Below are 18,049 nucleotides of genomic sequence, written 5' to 3'. Positions count from 1 at the left end.
AATATGTAGTTGATAACATTCCACCACAATTTAGACTTTACAAATTTTACAGGAGTTAAGGGACTTTTGTGCTTCAACCTATTTTTAGGCGGCGGGGGACATATGGCTACGCGTAGCAATCTTGTTTGAACTTGGTTTATTACGTCATTTTTTTTATCATGATAATAAATGACATGTTCACTTCAAATGTTGTGTTATTTCATTGGACACTTCAATGATTATCAAGTAACAAAACCCGAGCTACGGAATGCTAGAGGTTTTGCTCGTGTATAGGTTTTTCTATTTCAAAATTGCGGAATATAGAAATGTTTATCTTTTGTGTGTACTTGTATAACTTTTTGAGATATCGGTATGTCATTTTAGTACATTGTTGGTAATCATAAAATATGATGTCAGAATTGTTGTTAGCAATTTTAATTTTTACCATTACATAACACACGTCATTGATGTCATGTGTATATCTTGTTGCAGGCGAAACGAAAGCAAGTGCAGGTATGTAATATCCACTTCGTTTTCATAAAAAATAAAATGCAGAGTTAGATGAATTTAAATATACAGACCTTTAATCAGACTCGGAAAGGATTGATATTGTAATGATAGCCATTACGTAACGAATGCGATGCAGTTGCGAAAAAGGAGCGTATTAATCTGAATGAATAGTTCGTCTCAAAATTCATGGCTGGGAATTCCCATAGTTTTGAGAGAATCATGAAAGTAGCCAAGTAGATGGTAACTATAGCGCATAGTTTAATTTACTAAACGAGTGTTTCAGTACTCAATTTGGTAAATATCGCGTTCAATTCACCTTAATGGCAGCCTAAGCGACGCGTGCTTAGCAACTAATTAGAATTTCTTGCAATCATTGACAGCATTCATTCTATTGAAACAGAAAAAACACATTGGATTTTGGAATAAAATTTTGATTGAGATATGCCTGTCATGACTAAAAATGATTGTTAGCGTGCTATTGGGATGCTGGAAGCTGGGGTGTCTCAAAGCAAAGTGGCAAGACAGTTTGGAGTTTATATTAACACTGTAAATGCTTTATAGAGACGATATCAGCAAACTGGTACCGTACGAGACCGCCCACAATCAGGACGTCCGCGTGTGACGTCACATTGGCAAGATACGTATTTATGGACGCTACATTTGCGTAATCGATTCCAATCGGCTTCTTTGACCGCTAGGGCATCGACGGGTAAATCCCCTGTATCGTAAAAAACAGTTTGCGAGAGGCAACATCCGTCCACAACGTCCTACTATTCGTCCAGTTCTGCTCTAACGTCAACGTGCGAGGTTAGCGTGGCGTATGAGGCATTGTTGTTTCAATAACAGATATTGGGCGGTTTACAAACGAGTCGATAGTCTTATTCGGCTTACCGTCGTGCCGGGTAACGTTACATTGACGCCTACGTTATTCAGCGCCGCCAATTCGACGGAGGGAGCGTTATGGTCTGGGGTGGAATTACAACACATAGAAGAAGGACAATTTAACCGGCGTACACTACCTACCGTGACGAGATCGTACGTCAGCGCGTCATTCCATTAATTAATTACAACCAGCGTAGCACCATTCTACAGGAGGACAACGCACCACCACACGTGTTGTTAGTGACTATCTACAGCAGCAAACCTTGAGTATGTCACTCTGGCCTGCGATATCACCCGATTTATCGCCTATAGAAAATGTTTGGAATGAATATGAACGATGTGTACGTCAAGAGCCAAATCCCCCTGCTACGTTAGATGCTTTGCGTCGTTCTTTATTGCGCATATGGCGAAACATTCCCCAGGTATTTCTGCACAACTTGATTCAATCAATGAGCCGTAGGTACAGTAGATGTGAAGAATGCATCGGCGCAAATGGCGGTCATACATGCTATTAAACTTGTGAAACGTTTTTGCATCCCCTTGTTTTCAGTGGCTGTTCGTATCAACCATAATGGCCATAAGCGTTGATTTGATGTTTGAATTGAAAGACAATGAATAAATTTACATTTACTTTCTAATCCTTTAATAAAATGCATTAGAGATTTTTAAATTGATATTTGCTTATAAATGCAAAGACCGAATCACTAAAGTTTGTTGGGCGTATGAACACTGTCAGCCATGTCGTCTGCATCTCGGCCCACAAGAACCGATAATTTTGTAATAATAGTAGGGGTCTATATCATACCACCCATAATAAAATTGTTATTATCCTTTATAAGGGGTTGGTATGGTAAAAACCCCTACTATTATTATTACAGACGAAATTACCTGTTCCTGTGCACGGCCGCGCACGTGTGCAAAATTATGACAGATTTGTTGCCAATTCCCATATCAGACAACATAAGTGCACCACATTCGATGCCTAGAGAAGTTTATCATACCTTTAATGTGGTTAATAGTACCAACTAAACACAAGGCATTAATCCAAGTGCGGGATTTTTCAACAATGCTTGGTTCAGTAGTTGTACTTTCCATTTCTCTAAATTACAACACGGCCAATTGGCACCTATACTGACTACATCTGTTTACAATTAGATAGGGGATGCTTACTCCTTCTAAACACGTGATCCTACCTCTGGTATATCCAGGGGTCCCTATTTGCCCAACTCGCTATTGTGTATTGCTTATACGGGTTATGACATTGATCACTGTTCGTTATCTTCACCTTTCATTTGAAAATATATGAACTGTTTAAAGTTCAGATTGTACAGTTTTGTTTAAAAATAACTGTTTATGATATTTAATGGAAAGTCAGTTCGAAATTGGATTATTACATTTTTTCCAGCATTGTCCACTCTTTTCATTTCCGTTACGACATCACATTTTCCTGTTCCAGGGCTGTTCCGTTAATCACTACTTACATAATGAATTAGGCGGAAATTTAAAATATATATAAAAACCACACATTAAAAAGGTTTAAATTTGTTAATATAAGCAATAAATTATTATTTTTGAAAAATGTGGTCTTATAACTGAAACGATGCAAACAAATTTTCTTAATGCTTCTTTTTTAGCTAGTATTTATATTATTTAAAAGAATAAAATCCAAAATGACCACAAAATAATCAACGATTGTTAATAGATAAAACTTCGTCAATATATCTAAATGTCGAGTTGAAGCAAAAAAAAAAAAAAAGGATTTTTCTCATGTAGAAGCATTATAATAAACTCTTCTTCATGAGAATATAAAAACAGGTCAGCTAACAAAGTAGCACAATTCAACAAACTGTTGGAAGACCTGATCACCAAAGACTACGAAGATATAATGAGGAAGCCCAGGATATTTTTGGTTCAACTTTAGAGTACATTCGTTGGGCAAAATTGTGATTATATATAAACATTTATTGGTACTACAAATTGTTTTATATTCAATTTCTTAAGTTTCGTAATGATGTAATGTAGCTGAAGAAAGTTTGCAATTTTCACTAATTATTCCCTGTAATGCCTCTTAGAACTGACCGCTATAGGATGTCACTGACCAATCAAATTAATTGATTGCTTATGACGTATTCAATTCATTCCGGCAAATTTTTCCTTTGTTTTCAAGCCACGGAAATTTCCAACAACTACTACTTCCCCTCCCCCTTTTACTATGCTTGTGGGGTCAATTTTCTGTATTTTGTGTGGGGTCGGTTTTGTGCATCACCTTTTTTGCAATAGTGATTTTTAGCATTTGTACATGATTTATTAACTAGGCTGCTTTGTGTCATGTGAGTAGGCAGCCTGTTTTAAACTCAATCGAGTCAAGTTTTACTTATTAGTGAATTCTCTGATAGCCCAGCCAATTAATTGTTAAGTAGGATTATGTAGTATGACATTTTAGTTGCTAGTCATTTGTTATTTTAATACATGACAAATTCACACAACAGTATTCTTTCTTATCTTTTCATTTGTAATATACAGCAAAAGAAGCTGAAAATTGCCAGATTTTTTTCCCTATTCTTTGGGCAAAATTTTCTATTTTTGACTGAGATGAAGTTGAACAAACACGTTTTAGAAAGGGGACGGAAGGTAGCGAGCTAACTCTGATCCAGATAATTTAACAAGTAAAACAAAATGGATACCACGGAGGAATTTCATTTTAAGAATACAAGGTTGACTTAAACCAATGTCAACGTGCATAATCTGCGATTTGAACATTCATTGAAACGCTGGACGATAATCACTCCTTACGTACAGTGTACGTATTCTTTAAAACAGATTATGATTACCTACACTAAATCATAATGTAGTTTTTCTAATACACAGAGTCGTCCACTTCTGCTTTATACTTAGAGATTTTATTGAAAGTAGACATTAATGGCCAACGGACAACTCAATTATATGACAAACGGAATGATTTCAGCGTCTTCATCGTCAACGTCCCATATTTATATAGCAATATGCCATTATCACCTGCATATGGTGTTTATATCTCTTAACTGATTCGATACGCAAGAGCTTGTTCGACAGGGGATGCTTACTCCTCCTAGGCACCTGATTCCGCCTCTGGTGTGTCCAGGGGTCCGTGTTTGCCCAACTATCTATTTTGTATTGCTTCTAGGAGTTATGAGCCTGATCACTGTTCGTTATCTTCACCTTTCATTATAGAATGGTACATAAGATGGCTTTTTAGTGTTCAGACAATCATGGATTTCTTCGAATACAAAAAATGTTTTACGATATCATTGTGTTAAATCATAATTTACATTCAGGATGTAACAAATTATTTACAATGAGTTAAGTAACTTTAATTGAAAAATCAAAAATTAAACCGAAATTATCAAACAGCTGATGCGGTAATATTTCTACTATCTTTTTATTGTAATTGGTATGCACCCCTCATCGTGCGGCGTCCCTCAACAATCGAACATTTTTTAACTTCTTGATAACTACGATTCTAATTCTTTACAAATTTGGTGTGATGCATCTTTGAGACAAGGGGACGTAAATTGTAAATATAAGGACTCTAGCACCCCTGGTGCCTTAGGGGTGCGGCAAAAACCTCCAAAAATTCATCAATATTCAAAAATATTCTCTAAACCTGCACATTATTAAGAAAAACTAAAACTAAATGCATAGTGATGTATAGCAGAAAGAAATTTCCTGATCCCCGGGGTAGAGGGTTTGACGTTTGGGAGGGGCCAAACTTGGTATATAGTGTTTATGTGTAAAACATTTAAATAATATCTTCTTTAGTAGTGTTGATACTAAATTGAAACTGAATAAATATTTAGAAAGGGCGGGTAGTCAATTATTAAAATTGTACATTTGATGATCCCAAGGATAGGGGCTTTGGTATCACGTTGGACCAAAATGGTCAGATATTAAATGTGTGAATAATATAACATATTTAACTTCTTGTTAAGTACCATTGGAATTCCTTCAATTTTGGTATGAAGCATATTTACGACAAGGGGGATATAATTTGTAAATTACAGTATTCCTGCACCCCTGGGGCCTAAGGGGTGGGGCAAACTTGATCAATTCTTAACAATATTCTCTACAACTACGCGTTTGAGGAAAACAATGCATAGTGATGTATAATTGATGTATAACTGTTCGTTATCTTCACCTTTCATAGCAGGAAGGCTTCTAACAAAATTGTAAATTTCAATGATCCTTGGGGTAGAGGTTTTGACACCAGGGCTGGGCCAAACTTGGTATATAGTGTTTATGTATAAAACACTTAAATAACATCTTCTTTAGCACTATTGATACTATATCGAAATTCAATGGATATTTAGAAAGAGCTGGTAGTTCTTTACCAAAATTATAAATTTCATAATCCCATGTGTAAGGGTTTTTGTACTGGTGTGGGGCCAAAATGGTCAGTTATCAAATGTGTGAACAATAGTACATCTTTAACTTCCTCTCTATAAGTACCATTCCGATTCCTTTCAATTTTGGTATGAATCATCTTTGGGATAAGGGGACATCAATTGTCAATTTCAGGACAACTGCACCCTGGGGCCTTAGCGTTGGGCAAAAATTGACCAATTATCAAAAATCCTCTCTACAACCATAAATGTGTAAGAAAGGTTCTGACCCCAGGTTGGGCTTAGTATTATATCACATATATATTATCTATCTATCTATCTATCTATATATATATATATATAAAGAGGGCCTCCGTCACCGAGTGGTTAGAGCATCGCGCTCAAAACACACGGCCTCTCACCTCTATCGGTGCGGGTTCGAATCCCACTCGCGCCGGTAAGTGAGAAAGTTACCAAGTTTACTTTCGGAAGGTCGGTGGTCTCTTCCCATGTACATTGTATCTGGATTCTCTCTTCCACCAATAAAAACTGGGTGCCACCATATAACTAAAAAATTATTGAGTGTGGCGGAAAACATCAATCAATATATCTAGAAAGAGTAGGTCGACCTTTACCAAAATTGTAAATTTCAGGATCCCAGGGAGTAACGGTTTTGGTTCCAGGGTGGGGCCAAAATTATCATAGTGATTATTGTCTTTATCATTTGAAATACTTCTTTATGTTTGCTTTTAGGGTATAAAAACTATCTGCATATTTAGGAAAAGCAGTGTGTACCAACATTAAGGATTTTGTAACCCTACGGTTTTGACTCTAGGACAGGTCCAAATTAGTCATGGTGAAGCCTTTTATCAAATCCCCTCAGGACATTTAAGTTTTAAGAACACATCTTGATTGATACTGTTGCTAAATATTAGAATTTAGTTTAGATATACAGAACAGGCTTTCATAGCTCTTGACACTAGTCAAGTGATACTTTAAACTAATAATCAGGTGACCGATAAGACCTGCTGGCCTCTTGATACTTTATTGTTATAGACACGGTGGCCCAGTTCAAAGTGTCGGATCCACAACATGGGTACGTACAAGGTCAAATACAAAAAATTATACAAAGCACTAAAATGACATATATATATATATATATATATATATATATATATATATATATATATATATATATATATATTGGGATAAATCTCCGATATAATCTTCTAGAGTGCTCGACGTGGCCTCACGGAGCTACATAAATTGACGATCAGATGGAGTTCAATCACATAACATTTATTTCTCTACAGGCTGTTTCGTGAGGGGATGGTTTCCCCTCACTCGTCGGGAGAAAAATGACATCTAACGAAAAACATCCGCGTGGCTGAGAATATGTTACACAGAAACATACTGGATAGTTGCTAAGCATGATTACACACAGGATTGAGTAAATAGAAATTTATGGGAATGACGGCAAGTGCTGACAAGTTCTGAACGCTTATTCAATGAAGATTTTTCGGGATGACATATTATAAAGAATTTCTCTAGAATACAGAGGTTGCACTTTTTTGAAATGTTTGAGTATGATGATGTTTTTCCTAAAATTTCCCACTTGATTTTGTAGTCAATATTTTTGTCTTTCAATGTCCATATGAATTTGCTGAGCTCGGTGGTATTCTTTTTCGTGGAATTACGGAATGAATGAGTGTGGTTGGCGTATCTTAATTTGAACTCGGTGTCTGCTAGTCCCACGTAGCTCTCTTCTTGTCCATTATCGGCTCTGACTCTAGCTAAATACACAATTCCGTGGGCGCGACATTCACCGTTGAGCGGGCATTGGTCTTTGTTTCGGCAATTACACCTGTTACATGTATCTCCGGTCTGGCGCACTTGTTTAATTGAAGCGTTATGCGAGTCAATTACATTTTGCATGGATGGCATACAACTGTATGATATTTTAATAGTGTTTCTGTTGATAATCGGGCGTAGAACATGGCCTATCGGGAAACACTCATCTATAATTTTGAGAAACTGTTTACCCAAGTTTGTTTTTACGTTACTATCATATGGGGGGTTAAACCATGTGATGTTACGGGAACGATTTCTTCTGCTGTTCTGTTTAGTTTTGGCTGATTCGTCGTATGTTAGCTTGTATTTATAGCCGCTTTCATCAAGTGCTTTTTGGTATATGCCGGTGGCTTTGACGAATTCCTCTTTGTCCGATGAAATTGATGACAATCGGTGATTGATGCCTGATGGTATAGCTTTAAGTATGGAAGGCGGGTGGTTACTGCCGGAGTGTACGTAACGCGGAATGTTGCCGGGTTTCAAATACGGGGAATGTTTACTTGTATGTAAGTTCAACGTTACGTCCAAATAGTTGACCACCTTCTTGTTGGCATCTATAGTGATACGGAGACCATGATCCTCAAATATCTTGCACAGACGTTGTTTTATCTTCTCTGTGACTCGTGCGCTGCATTTCGTAACGCCTAGTCCGTCGTCTCTGTATAGTCCTACGTTTAATAGACTACCGAACTCGGCTTTGATCACTGACAGCAGGTAGATGCCGACTAATTCACAACACTCAGCGCCATCGTATGAGCCCATGGTAATATCGAATAGATTTTCTTTGGCTTCTTTCTTGACCCACGGTTCGTTTTGACATAGTAATAACGACTTCTTTGTGTGCATAATGATGTGACTATCCGCATCGGAAATATGATGGAACTTCGATGCGTAACTGAGAGCATTGTGGAGTAATTGCTCAGATATGCTGGGATAAAAGTCCACGATATCAAAACAGATGAATGAAGATGAACTCTTGTCAGGTATACTGTCGAACACTATTAAAATATCATACAGTTGTATGCCATCCATGCAAAATGTAATTGACTCGCATAACGCTTCAATTAAACAAGTGCGCCAGACCGGAGATACATGTAACAGGTGTAATTGCCGAAACAAAGACCAATGCCCGCTCAACGGTGAATGTCGCGCCCACGGAATTGTGTATTTAGCTAGAGTCAGAGCCGATAATGGACAAGAAGAGAGCTACGTGGGACTAGCAGACACCGAGTTCAAATTAAGATACGCCAACCACACTCATTCATTCCGTAATTCCACGAAAAAGAATACCACCGAGCTCAGCAAATTCATATGGACATTGAAAGACAAAAATATTGACTACAAAATCAAGTGGGAAATTTTAGGAAAAACATCATCATACTCAAACATTTCAAAAAAGTGCAACCTCTGTATTCTAGAGAAATTCTTTATAATATGTCATCCCGAAAAATCTTCATTGAATAAGCGTTCAGAACTTGTCAGCACTTGCCGTCATTCCCATAAATTTCTATTTACTCAATCCTGTGTGTAATCATGCTTAGCAACTATCCAGTATGTTTCTGTGTAACATATTCTCAGCCACGCGGATGTTTTTCGTTAGATGTCATTTTTCTCCCGACGAGTGAGGGGAAACCATCCCCTCACGAAACAGCCTGTAGAGAAATAAATGTTTTGTGATTGAACTCCATCTGATCGTCAATTTATATATATATATATACATACAGTACACGACACGAGTTTTATACACCCCACCGTGGAAAGACCACGGTGGAAAATCCACGGAGATACACCGTGTCCTCCGTGTTCCACGGTGTGTGTTATTTGCGAATACACACAGCTGCTAAGAGCTTTGTTCTGGCCACGGGCCTTGCGGGAGATGTGAAAATGTGCCGTAGGCCAAATAATCAAGATAAGGATGGAATTTTAAGAAAAGAAAAAAATGTCAATATTTTCCTCCGGATACTTATATTGTTTTTCAGCATTTTGTGCCAATTCCAACGATACCAAACACTATATATTATGTTTTTAAGAAAATCTGGTTTGGAATTTTTTTCTTTTTAGTCTTCTTTCTTCATTAAAATATTCTTAAATTCTATGTTTAAATAATGTGTACTTGCAGGCAATTCCTGTGTTGAATGCGAATTAGTATATTCTGTAAATGAAAATCATACATGCATGTACAACATGTGATAGGGATATTTAATAATTACCGATGTGCTCTCTCTCTCTCTCTCTGACAAATGCACTGTTTAACATAATTACTTCCATCATATTGTGTTAATATGCATCTTGACGAATATAACTTGATCCAATATAAAATTACAAACCATCGAATGATTTATTTTTTAAATCCCGAGTTAATTACATTTGACCGAGACTTATGTTCGATGTACTTTGATAGAGGTTTTCATAAAAAAAAAATGTTCATCGGGAGTGTCTGGATAATGCAATGATTTTTGTATAATAAGTATATACCATGCAAATTCCTAGTGTCTTTGTCACAGTATAACTAAATTATGGTTAGCTAGTTTGGGTTTTGACTTCTTATGAAAAGTATGAAATATATTGGGTCGGCGCGATATCAGATCTAGTCTAAGATCACGGGTATCTTGCGCCGACCCAATATATTTCACACTTTCCGCAAGAAGCTAAGCACTTCTGTTGATTTCAAATACACGGATTAGCTCACCCCCATTGTTCTACTGAGGCGAAAAACCCTTCGAATTTGCATGGAATGTACAAGTTATACACAGGTCATTGTTATAGTCATACATCAGAGTACCGCTAACCCGACAAACATTTTTTTAAAATTTTGTATGAGTTATTGAATGACGAAGTATGACCAAACTGCAGATAGAACTTTATAGAGCCCCGTGCTAACATTACTTATATTTTTCAATGTATCAGAAGGGGTATGTTGCCGGTTAAGTTGTGTAAATTTGTTGACAAGAAATAAACTAACAACAAAAATGGTGCTTTTGTCCGATTACGAAAACCTTAAATTGGGAGCATGTGTGTGTGTGTGTGTGTGGTGGTGGTGGTGGTGGTGGTTGGGGGTAGTCTGAAACTGTCTCGACCCCCCCCCCTTCTGACTTCAATTTCTTAAATCGTGCATTGGGTAGGTCGCTACAAGCTACAAGGCTAAATCCTTAACTTTCAAGTTTTCAGATTACACCCTCTCCGATTCTACGTGCTTGTAATCAATATTTAAGGATGTAAATCCCCGCGTCAAATGCAACTAGTTCATGAAAAAAGACTAATGTCAATATAAACAGAAATGACTTGACGATTATTTGCTTTTATTCATATACGCTATCGATTATTAAAATCTTTAATGTAATCTTTAGATGTATTAGATGAGAGAGAGAGAGAGAGAGAGAGAGAGAGAGAGAGAGAGAGAGCATTCTGGTAATCATTGATTATAATATTCATGAATGAATGCAGATACGGGAAGTTTATACGTTCAGTATAAATCTTGAAATTACAATTTCTTTCTGATTAATTATCCATCCCCTTTCATTCTGATATTGTTTTTTATTTCCCATTTTGTTTTCTTTACATGTTAAATTTTTCGGCTGGTCCGGGTTAGGACTAATGAATGAGTCCCCCCCCCCCCCCCCCCCCCGCCATTCTAAAACGATGTTACGTGCTTAGCTGTCTTTCTCCCTCTCAGTCAAAAATAAAATAAATACATGCTATATACATGTATACTGCAACATCATTGGATTTACTGGATAATTCTTCGATTTCACCTTCATAATACATGTTATACCCCCATCACACTAGGCCACGTTCGCACTACGACCATGTAAAAATTGATGATCGTAGTGCGATCGGGTACGTCGTAGTAAGGTCGTAGTAAGAACGTAGTAAGGTCTTTATGGTCGTGATGGTCGTGGAGCAACTTTGAACATGCTCAAAACAAACGTAGTGCGGTCGTGGTCAAATTTGATCGTAGTGGAAGCGTAGTAAGGACGTACTAAGGTCGTATTTAGATCGGCATGGTCGTAGTAGCATCGTAATGGGATCGTGATGCAGAAGAAACCGACTGCACTGCGATTCCACTACGCTCTCTATACGACCATCCCGTTTTCACTACGTTCTCATTACGATCATCCCGTTTGCACTACGTTTTATTCACGCTTCCGCTACGATCACGGCACGTCCATACTATGTTGTTGAAGACTGTAGTAAGTTTCTACCAAGATCATCCCGTCCTTAATACGTCCTCACTACGATTTCACTGCGCGCAAGCCACGACCGAATCACGTTCTGTTCTCCCCCACACACTGGTATAAAAACTGAACAAAAGTTGCATATGACCATTGCTTCTTTGGAATCATGGAAAGGCCAGACCAAGAAATATTGATGGAGATGTTGATGCATATTCAGTATATGACACTTAACGACCAAGCTGCTATATTGTTACTAAGGCGAAGGAGGAGGAGAATCGTAAGGCAGCGTAGATCTTGCTGGGTACGACCTTGGCTTTCTGTTGAAAGACTTCAGTTTGGCCATTATGATCAACTGATGAATGAATTGAGGATGGAGGATCAACAGTCCTGAAGGTTCTGAGCTGTATTTATACTGAATCTGGATCTGATTCACCTGCTGCAAAGCGTGGCGACATCGGCGCGGAAACGTGGTAGAACCGTAGTAAGATTGTGGTAGAATCGTAGTAAGATCGTGGTACAATCGTGGCAGAAGCGTAGGAAACTCGTGTTGCAGTCGTGGGAGTCGTGGTGAGAGCGTAGTTAGAACGTGATGGACGTAGTGGGAGCGTAGTAAGAACTTGATGAACGTAGTGAGAACGTGGTGAAATCGTAACAAGGCCGTAGTTTAATCGTAGTGGAGTCGTGATAAGAGCGTAGTGAGGACGCCGTAACATCGTGAAGACAGACAAAATTACAAATTCATGCCGTTCGCACTACGATCTCACCACGATCTAAAAAAATTATAGAACGTAGTGAGGTCGTGATGTAGTGTGACAGGGCCATTAATGCAAGCGGACTATCTAGGCTTTTTTTCCCCATCTTCGCTAGCCGAGATTATTCGTCCACGAAGGCACAGTTGACTCAAAACCCATTGCTAGCGGAGATTAGATGAATTTTACTCCCGTATTATGTTATAACTGACCAAAACCTAGTACGTTTGTTTTACAACTTTCATTCAGTAGACGCGCAAGTCACTGAGTTACTGAATAAACGAGAAAACGTCTGCATTTTTACTTCAATGGTTGTCAACTCTATACTTTGTGATATTTCAAGACTACATGTACTCAATTCAATTTATTGGATCTCATCACCATTGTGCAATGGTATACGAAAATATAAAGACAAAAAGCTGTTATATATACATTTAGTAAATAATACATGCGTGTAATAAAGTATTCATCAAGTTAGAAAGAAAAAAACTATAAAAAAAACGTGTTATTATTAATGTGAAGGATGGACATTAATAGGTAGGGGAGCACATTTTATTTTATTATTTTCTTAATGAAAGTACAGAGTTTTCTAAAGGTTTGTTTAAAAGTAAAGATATTCTTAATATTTATTTGTTTAGGTTATAAAAAGTTGATTCTTTGCTCACATTGCTTCACAGTTGAGTACATAATGAAATTCATCTTCAATGTAAACATGTACATGTATATAGATGACCTTAATCACATATTCCTAATTACAATGGAAACTTTACGTAAAAATAAACTATTGCTTATGGTACACATTTCTTTGAACTGCTATTTATCAAATTGAAATTACTGGCATGTGATTGTCGTTGTTCATGACCCTTCTTTTATTTGGTGAAGTTGTGCTGCACGTGCCGTGAAACAATGTACCGACGAGTGGTAGGAATAACACAGGTGTTTATATACAGGATGTCGAGAATTTGGGCGTTTCATAGAGAGGTGTGAACGTCTGCAAGGAAGTCTACATACGGATATGTACCGAAAACACCAACGTATCATTAAACAACAATTACAAGAATTGAATGATTTATAGCTAATTTCTAAATAAGTAATGGTGTGGGGACATGCATGCTGGCCAAGCGAAAAGGTTTCTTTGGGGTGAATCATTTCGGAAATTATTTCTTTGTTTTATCACACGGAGGTACACGGTGGCATCGACGGAGGTACAGGTGAGATGCGCGGTGGCATCCACGGAGATCCTCCGTGGACTTCAATGTCTAGCTCGCGCGGAAAAAATAGGACTTCAAAGGTGCCGACAATTTTAAAGGTCCACCGTGTTTGGGTGGGGCAAATTTGTTCCACCGCGTTACGTGGAACACGCATATAACTCGTGTCGTGTATGTATGATATATATATATATGTGTGTGTGTGTGTGTGTGTGTGTGTGTGTGTGTGTGTGTGTGTGTGTGTGTATTCAATGAATTCTTTTTTCGTGGTATCGGGGTAGAAAAAAGTCAAAAAACCGTTATTCCCTATTCTTCAACAATCAGAAATATTAAATGACCTCATTCAGCCCACGGATATACTCCACAGAAGACGTCAACCACCAAATTTGAAAACAATTCTCACTAAAGCCAAATTTACATCAAACCCCGAAAAACCAGCAGTCTTCAAATGCGAGGATCCACGATGCGGTACTTGCCTATTTACACAAACCGGCCACTCCATAACTTTCAAAAACGGAATGAACTTCAATGTAAATTCAACTATGACGTGTAAATCTAAAAATCTACTTTATTGTATGACGTGCCCTACATGTGGAGAAAACTATATAGGTCAAACAGGAACCAAATTGGCTGACCGTGTTCGTGTACATAAACAACAGATCAGAGATCCTACAATAAGAAGCACACCGTGTAGCGGACATTTTGATTGGTGCGGGGAAGGCAGTTTTTATATTTTCCCATTTTGCAAAGTAAAAGAGGAAAATGAACATTTACGCAAAGCCAAGGAAAACTATTTCATAAAAGTGTTTAAGCCGAAACTAAACGGTTAATATTTTTACTTCATGTTATTTAACATGTACATTTTACATAGAATGTCTCCTTTAATGTACAGGAATTCAGAGGCGCTTAAAACTTATAGACTGAACTGTTTTAAATATGTCTGTATTTTTAAAAGTGCCTAACATTAACATTGTATAATGTTCTGACGTCACAATCAGGACTGTATTATGTTTAACGTTGCCCACATAACGTCACGAGGATGACGTCATAATGGAACTTGTTTACATTGTTTAAAAATCTACTGACGATCCCGCAGGGCGAAAGCGCTATAGATAAAAGTTTGAGTATTGGATTTTATTTTCTGACTTATATATATATATATATATATATATATATATATATATATATATATATATATATATATATATCCATCTATCTATCTATCTAGTTATACCTAACTCTCACAGTTTGAACAGAAGTGCCATTACAATTCATTTAACATCATGTGTTAAAAATCAATAAACATGATCACGATGTCATATCTTATATTTATTCTGTAATTACTCTACAAATGATAATCATGAAAGAGGCATTTCATATTACCTACTAAAAATTGATTTTGTCGTGTTAACAGTTTATCTGGATGTTCTTTTTAAATGTGTAGTCTGCATAGGATCGTTTGGGGTGGAATGTAGCAAAACATGTAAGGAAGGCTATTATGGAAGACAGTGCGAGGAAAAATGTCAAATGAATGTAACCACTGTAACAAAACAACAGGGGGATGTTTTAACGAAACTACGATGTTAAGTAAGTGTTATCCAATAGCATTCACCATGTACATATGTGTAGGATTTTTGACTACAGATTACTCCGTTTAAAAGGAGGTATGCTACACCACAGAAATTTGATATTATGAAAAGTGGAGGATATGGGCAACAATATTTTGAAATATAAAACTTTCAAATTTACTGTATTTAGTAAAAAAAAAAAGTAGAAATCAATCTGAGAAAAATTTAAAACCCCTGCTGGACTCGAACACGCGATCTACGGTTTAGCAGTCGACGTGATTTTTTCTCTCTTTTATTTGTCGACGTGCCAACCTACTGAGCTACTCAGCTAGGCGAGAATGTTTCTAATGAATAGATAGATATTGCTGATATGTATATTTTCATCCATGTTTTAAAAGGAAGTCAGCCATTATGACGGTGTAGAGTATCTCCTTAACTGATCAAGATACAGGATATAGGCATTTTGGCGGGTGTGACCCTTACTCCTCCTAGGCACTCGATCCTACCTCTGGTGTTTCCAGGGGTCCGTGTTTGCCCTGGTTTCAATTTTGTAATCGTTATATGATTTATGAGATTTATCACTTTCTTCACTCTTTTCATAATACAAATCACGGAAGGTAAAAGTTCACTAAATTCATGCTAAATAGATTACAATATGTCCCGTGTTCGTTAATGTGCACAGTATCTATTAGTATGCGGAACAGCATTATAAATATCAATATAATCGATCAATCAGAAGCAATGTCAAGGTCAATTTACCTCTTCGTAGAAAAGGTGAAATCAATCTCGACTTTTTATATTAATATAATAGATGATACAAAGCTTTTCGAAGACCGGAGCAGATCAGACATTTGGATTGCAGTATTAGCCGGATCACTAACAAGCTTAGGATCTCTTGTCATCTTATTTTGGATATTATTAGTAAAGGAAAGGTAAGTACTATATGCATCAAGAAATAGAGTAATTGGTAACTCGATAAAAAGTATTCTAAATGTAAACATACTGTATGCTTTATTTTCCTTTATATCATAAATTGGCTGAACCCCGTGCGTGGGCAAATTTTTGATGTAGATTTGAAGATAAATCTAATATTTGTAATGAATTCTAAATTGCTTATTTGTGAAACATTTTGAGTGTTTCTCATTGAAATGAAAATATCAATTGCATACCATGTTAACATAATACTCATATTCTCTGTTTCCCATGGGGATCCGGGTTAGAATAGGTCCTCAGTACCCCTTGCTTGTCGTAGAAGGCGACTAAATTGGGAGGTCTTTCGGATGAGACCGCGAGAACCGAAGTCCCGTGTCACAGCAGTTGTGGCACGATAAAGATCCCTCCCTGCTCAAAGGCCCTCAGCGCAGAGCATAGGCCGAAATTTTGCAGCCCCTCACCGGCAGTGGTGACGTCTCCATGTGAGTGAAATATTCTCGAGAGGGACGTTAAACAATATTCAATCAATCAATCATATTCTTTGTTCACGGTAAAAGAACATTAAAAGAAAAACAATGATACAGGAATATTACGTCCATCACATGATGTTGAAACTTTATCAATTTTATAACGAATGATATATTTATATAAAAAGTGAGAAAAGTAACATCTATATTGTAACATTATACAGTTTTTCACTGTGTCCTCAGACAACAGCTGTTTTGTTTGACCCGAGAACGGATATGTTGCACTCAGCCTACGGCTTCGGGCAACAGATCCGTTCTCGGGTCGAACAAAACAGCTGTTGTCTGAGGACACAGTTTATAACTGTTTTGTTATACACCTGCATTTTTGAAAGGTTGTTTTCACAAGATGCACATGGTTTGTTGACTTCGAACTTTTGATAAGGCAGTGTAATTGCGTGTGTTTATCAACGTATCCACTAGTTTATAAGAAAACATACCCAATATCCAAATTAATAACCAATCATTACATTTTTCGTATTCCTGCAACTTAGTGTTTCATCTAATAAATTCTGTATTTGATCATCAGTTAAATCACTGAACCTCACCATTGCGTAAAACAAAGCAGTAGACCGAGAATCACGTGACTTGCGTAACCAATGGAAATAAGGCAGACTATTGCCCGGTCAACAGTTTGTAAACTGTTGACCGGTCAATAGACCATGAGTGTGAAAATTGATTTAACAGTTAAAATGTTTGCTCTATATCGTATTAGTTTTATATAGGAAAGAAAATGAAGGTGTATAACAAAATTATATGTCCTTGTATGTCTCAACACATTTAGTAGACAAACATCTGATTGTGAAATATATTTAAGCTTTATCAATGTACAATCCTGTGTTCATTTCTGACATGAAACTAATGTAATGCTAATCTTATAGTCGCCAATGAATGACATTAAAACGTAAATTTAGGTTCATCTTTATTTCTGCAGGAAAAACAAACTGCTAAATGTTACAAGTAAGTCAATATCAATTTGCAGAATATTACTTACTCTACATATTACAGGCAAGTAATCTCTCTCTCTCTCTCTCTCTCTCTCTCTCTCTCTCTCTCTCTCTCTCTCTCTCTCTCTACTCCTGAACGCGAAATAACACCTCGATCATCATTATATTTATTTCGGTATATATTAAACAAAAAGCATATCATGTAAACCACAAGCTTAGCGTTTGAATATTGTATTTTGGTAAACTAAAAGAAATAATTTTCTTCTATTTTTCAAAACATCAATATTTCTTAATATGTCGCAATTTTCTCTATGTTGAATAGGTGTTTAATTTGCATTTCTTTTTTTACTTTCTAGTAGGAACAC

The 18,049-nt window shown here is 36.9% G+C and overlaps 2 protein-coding genes across 3 annotated transcripts in view; both read left to right on the top strand.

The window, feature by feature from the left end:
• The window catches only part of LOC130054058 (uncharacterized), a 1,204,346-nt gene that overhangs the window by 1,110,447 nt on the left and 75,850 nt on the right, over positions 1-18,049 (top strand). The gene's annotated exons all lie outside the window — the stretch shown is intronic.
• Positions 1-18,049, top strand: part of LOC130054068 (uncharacterized) — an 83,118-nt gene that overhangs the window by 61,788 nt on the left and 3,281 nt on the right. For both annotated transcript variants that reach the window (XM_056162398.1, XM_056162393.1), the window contains exons 4-6: positions 472-492; positions 16,092-16,212; positions 17,672-17,697. In XM_056162398.1, the coding sequence (XP_056018373.1) occupies positions 472-492; positions 16,092-16,212; positions 17,672-17,697 (168 nt within the window). The remainder of the gene's footprint in view (positions 1-471; positions 493-16,091; positions 16,213-17,671; positions 17,698-18,049) is intronic.

The sequence above is a fragment of the Ostrea edulis genome, chromosome 1 (genome assembly GCF_947568905.1).
Source record: "Ostrea edulis chromosome 1, xbOstEdul1.1, whole genome shotgun sequence".
Taxonomy (NCBI): Eukaryota; Metazoa; Mollusca; class Bivalvia; order Ostreida; family Ostreidae; genus Ostrea; species Ostrea edulis.
Note: the sequence above shows the minus strand (reverse complement) of the source record. Positions and strands in the feature narration are given on the sequence as shown.